The sequence below is a fragment of the Cucumis melo genome, chromosome 7 (assembly GCF_025177605.1).
Source record: "Cucumis melo cultivar AY chromosome 7, USDA_Cmelo_AY_1.0, whole genome shotgun sequence".
NCBI lineage: Eukaryota > Viridiplantae > Streptophyta > Magnoliopsida > Cucurbitales > Cucurbitaceae > Cucumis > Cucumis melo.
Window position 1 is genome coordinate 24,614,313 of NC_066863.1, and position 3,923 is coordinate 24,618,235.

The 3,923-nt window shown below is 31.3% G+C and overlaps 1 protein-coding gene across 1 annotated transcript; it reads left to right on the forward strand.

The window, feature by feature from the left end:
* Positions 1 to 1,315: 1,315 nt before the first annotated feature.
* On the forward strand, positions 1,316 to 3,560 carry LOC103493113 (uncharacterized). Its single transcript, XM_008453747.3, has 2 exons — positions 1,316 to 2,539; positions 3,034 to 3,560. Exon 1 carries the CDS (start codon positions 1,674 to 1,676, stop codon positions 2,520 to 2,522), a length of 849 nt encoding a protein of 282 aa, XP_008451969.2. The 5' UTR covers positions 1,316 to 1,673; the 3' UTR covers positions 2,523 to 2,539; positions 3,034 to 3,560.
* The last annotated feature ends 363 nt before the right edge of the window (positions 3,561 to 3,923 follow it).

A 3,923-nucleotide genomic window follows, 5' to 3' on the forward strand; every position in this document is an offset into this window, starting at 1 on the left:
ATAAATTTGGATTAAAGTGCTTAAAATGTAATAAGTTGTGTTAAAAGCAGGTATATTTGAAAAGCATTCCCATATATAGAGAAGTATATTCTTTTATACAAACAAGTATCTAAAAGAAGTATATACATATCCTCTTTGCTCATACCTCTAATCTTCCGGTGGTATCTATCATGAAAGCCCCATCTCCTTTTTCTCTCTTTATATTTTTGCTTCTTTTTGGCTTCAATTTACATGTGGATTTCCTTTGTCTACTTTATTAGCCAACTCCCAAGTTGCCATGTAACTTCAAGAATCTTATAACTTTTGGTATGATGTATATAATATATACGTACGCACGCATGCAAGTTTGTGTTGTTACAATAGGTATATTTCATTAGCTAAAAAGTGAAAGTTTGTTCAATTACTATAAAATTGTGCGTTTTCTTAATACAAATAGGACGAAAAGAGTATAAACTTAAAATCTCTTTATTCTCAACATATGTTGATGCCATTTAAATTAAATTGTTGTTAGCGAATATAAAAATATATGAATTAATTAAGAGCTATTTAATCCAAATGATGCATTCTTAATGTACTTGAAAAGTACTTTTCATTGAAAATATTTAATATTCTACCATAAAAGAAAAAGGAAAAATATATGTTTTGAATTTGTTTAAAATTGATACACCACAATTAAGAATAAAATTGATACATGGAATAACATATTAAAAATTTAAACCGATAATGAATTTAAAAACAAATTTAGGAAACAAATATGTTATTCTAGACCTAGCTATGTGACATAAATCCATCATAATTTCTCTAAATTAATGGTAGGTTTTTTTAGATAAAAGAATCTAAATTTTCAAATATTATATTCTTTGTCTTTATATAAACATATCATGCCTAATATTCTTGGACCTTTTATTGCAAAAGTTTGAAAAACATTTAAAAAATAAAATCATTTTATAAAAGTATACAAGTTTTTCTAAAAGAATATATAAAAAAACCACATCTAATATTAAAAAAAAGATTAAAAAGCAATTAAATATGCCATCTAGGTAAAAAAAATCAAACTAGTGTTTAGATTGTTAAAAAAAGAACAGAATTTATTACATTTATTTTTCTATAAAGCGTAAATATTTTATCAAATATCACGTTTTCTATACTTTTTTAAAATCTACCGTTTGCATCTAATAAGTTTGAAATTTTATATTTTTATAAAAATTTTAAAAAATACAATATTAATACAGAAGAAAATCTCAATATTCTGTCCCATACATATTTTAGAAAAAACCAGATTTAACTTCTTGAAAATTTAAAAACAAAATTATAAATGATGAAATTGGGCTTTTAGAAAAGGCCCATTGAGTTCAAAGCTCAGAAACGGCGGCGATTCGAGCATCCGCTTTTAAGAGACGGCGGGTTTACGTTTTCGAGGTTCATAGTCCTCTCATTTCCCGGCACAATTTCCATCATCAAATTTCTCGTTCGAAGTCTGATCTTCTTCTTCTTTCTTCAGCATGTTCCTTCACTTTTCTTCTTCACAGTGCTTCACCCATCATAGCATTTAAACCTCATTTCTCTCCTTCTTCAACGTCGACACAACACTCGACTCTGCGTTTCCAGGTTAGTTTCTCCTTCTTCAACGTCAACGCCCTTGATCATCAGGTTTGGTATCAGTCGGCATTTCAATGTCTACGGATTTTGAAATCGCGATTGAGTCTTGTGCTACTTTCAGTTCTGTTGATGATGGTAACTTTGAGAGTCGGAGTATATCGGAGTTGGTTTCGTTTTTGCGGACGGCGTTTAGGGCTAAAGATTTCGACAAGGTAGAGGAGGTTTTGGTTGCCAAAGAAGTAACCATGAGGAAGGAGATTGAGTTGCTCCAAAATAAATATGAGTTTTTGAGGCTTGATACTCTTACTCGTGATTCCATGGTCCAGCAAGACAAGGTTGAAGTTGATCCTAAAAGATTTGGGAAGAGGAAGGAAACATTTGAGGAGCTGAAGGAGATGGAGGGTCAGATCCAACAACTCAAGGAATTGATTATTAAAGTGAATGAGGATAGAGAGAAGAAGAAGAGTGCTTTGGAGGGGTTTGAGAAAATGCTTGAAGTGATTAAGGAAGCTCAGGAGGATGATAGATTGACCATACAAAAGCTTAACCACAAGAATTCAGAATTACAATCTGCAATTGAAGCGGATAAGAAAGAAAAGGAAGAGTACGAAAAGACTATAGAGGAGCTTAGGTTCAAGAATTTAAAACTGGAATATGCAATGGAGGAACTGAATGTCAAGAAATCAGAATTAGAAAGCCAAATAGTAGTAGTCAAGAAAGCAGAGGAAGATGGCCGAAGGAATATAAAGGACCTCGAATCCAAGTATTCAAAATTGGAATGTGTAAAAAGAAAAATCGAATATTATTATAAACTGCGTAGAAGGAAATATGATGAACTTGCGCATCGAGTATCGCAGTTAGAGAAAGTAAGGACAATTGTTGAAAATGGGGAGCCCAATGCTTCAAACAGAAAGTTTCTTTAATAAAATCGAGAACTGAGGTAAGCCATAAAAAGTTGAAATCCACTAAGCAGGTATTATAAAGTTTAGTTAGTATTTGCAGCTGCCTGGTAGATCTTTAATATGCATTAATAAATATATACACAACACATTTACTGTCTCTGAACCAGAGTATTGCTAGGAGAATCTTGTTATTAACTAAAACTTCGTGTATTTATTGAATAAAATGTTGCTAGGAGTTAAATCCATTGGTTACATGTAATATCTAGATTTAATCACGAATATATGAATACCATTTGAAATGCTTATTTATGTTGGCTTGAGCAAAACTTGTTACAGTTTTCATCACTTCGTTTTTTCTCCGTATATAGTTTTATGACATTATTTTGGATTGCTGCCAATTTCCCATACGATCAGTTTTGGTAGGCTAAGTTACAATAATTTTAAATTTATGTGCACACACATGAAACAAATTTGGAACTATTCATGTATAGTGGAAATTACTTATTCACATGATCAAGGTATTTGTCCTTAGGTATCGGAGGATGCTCTGTTGATCATCTTGCTCTAAGAAAAAATTTGTTTCGAGCACGTAGAAACCATAAAAGAAGATGGGGTTCATTGTTAAATGATTGTGAATATTACAAAGCCGAAAAGGAAGATGATCAGGTGGCCATTATTCTGCCTAGTGTAAGCAAGGGCAAGGAGTCATTGAAGAAAGTAGGGGCAATGTTTTCTGCATGTCCACATGGTTGACCGGACAAACATGCCTCAAAAATGCAATTTTCTCCTAAGTCCAATGATTTCAAGAACATCACAACCTCCTTAAGGGCTGCTACAGTCATAGGTATTTATCATGAAAGGCCCATCTTCTTTTTTTCTCTCTTTTTGTTTAGGAATATGTGTATATTGCTTCTTTTTGGCTTCAATTACATGTGGTTTTCTTTGTCTACTTTATTAGCCTACTCCCATGTTGGCATGTAACTTCAAGACATTTATTACTTTTGGTATATATATATATATACTAGTATGCACGACTGCAGGTTTGTGCTGTTACATTAAGTATAATTTCATTAGCTAACAAGTGAAAGCTTGTTCAATTACTATAATATTTGTGTGTTTTCTTAATACAAATAAGATGATAAGGATATGAACTTAGAAACTCTCGAATCTCAGCACATATTTATGACATTTAAAATAAACTTTTGTCGATGTGTATAAAAATGTCTTAATAAGAGCTTTTTAGTCCGGATGATTCATTCCTATTGTATTTGAAACTAAGTAAATTTCATTGAAAATATTTAATATTCAACTATAAAAGAAAAAAGAAAAATATATGTTTTGAATCAATAGAACTTGATTTGTTTTACTTCATTAAGACTATCAAATTCAATGTATTAAAGGAAAACGAAAACGAAGTATTTA

Coding starts and splice junctions, on each gene's coding strand:
- LOC103493113 (XM_008453747.3), top strand. CDS start 1,674: ATGTCTACGGATTTTGAAATCGCGATTGAGTCTTGTGCTACTTTCAGT.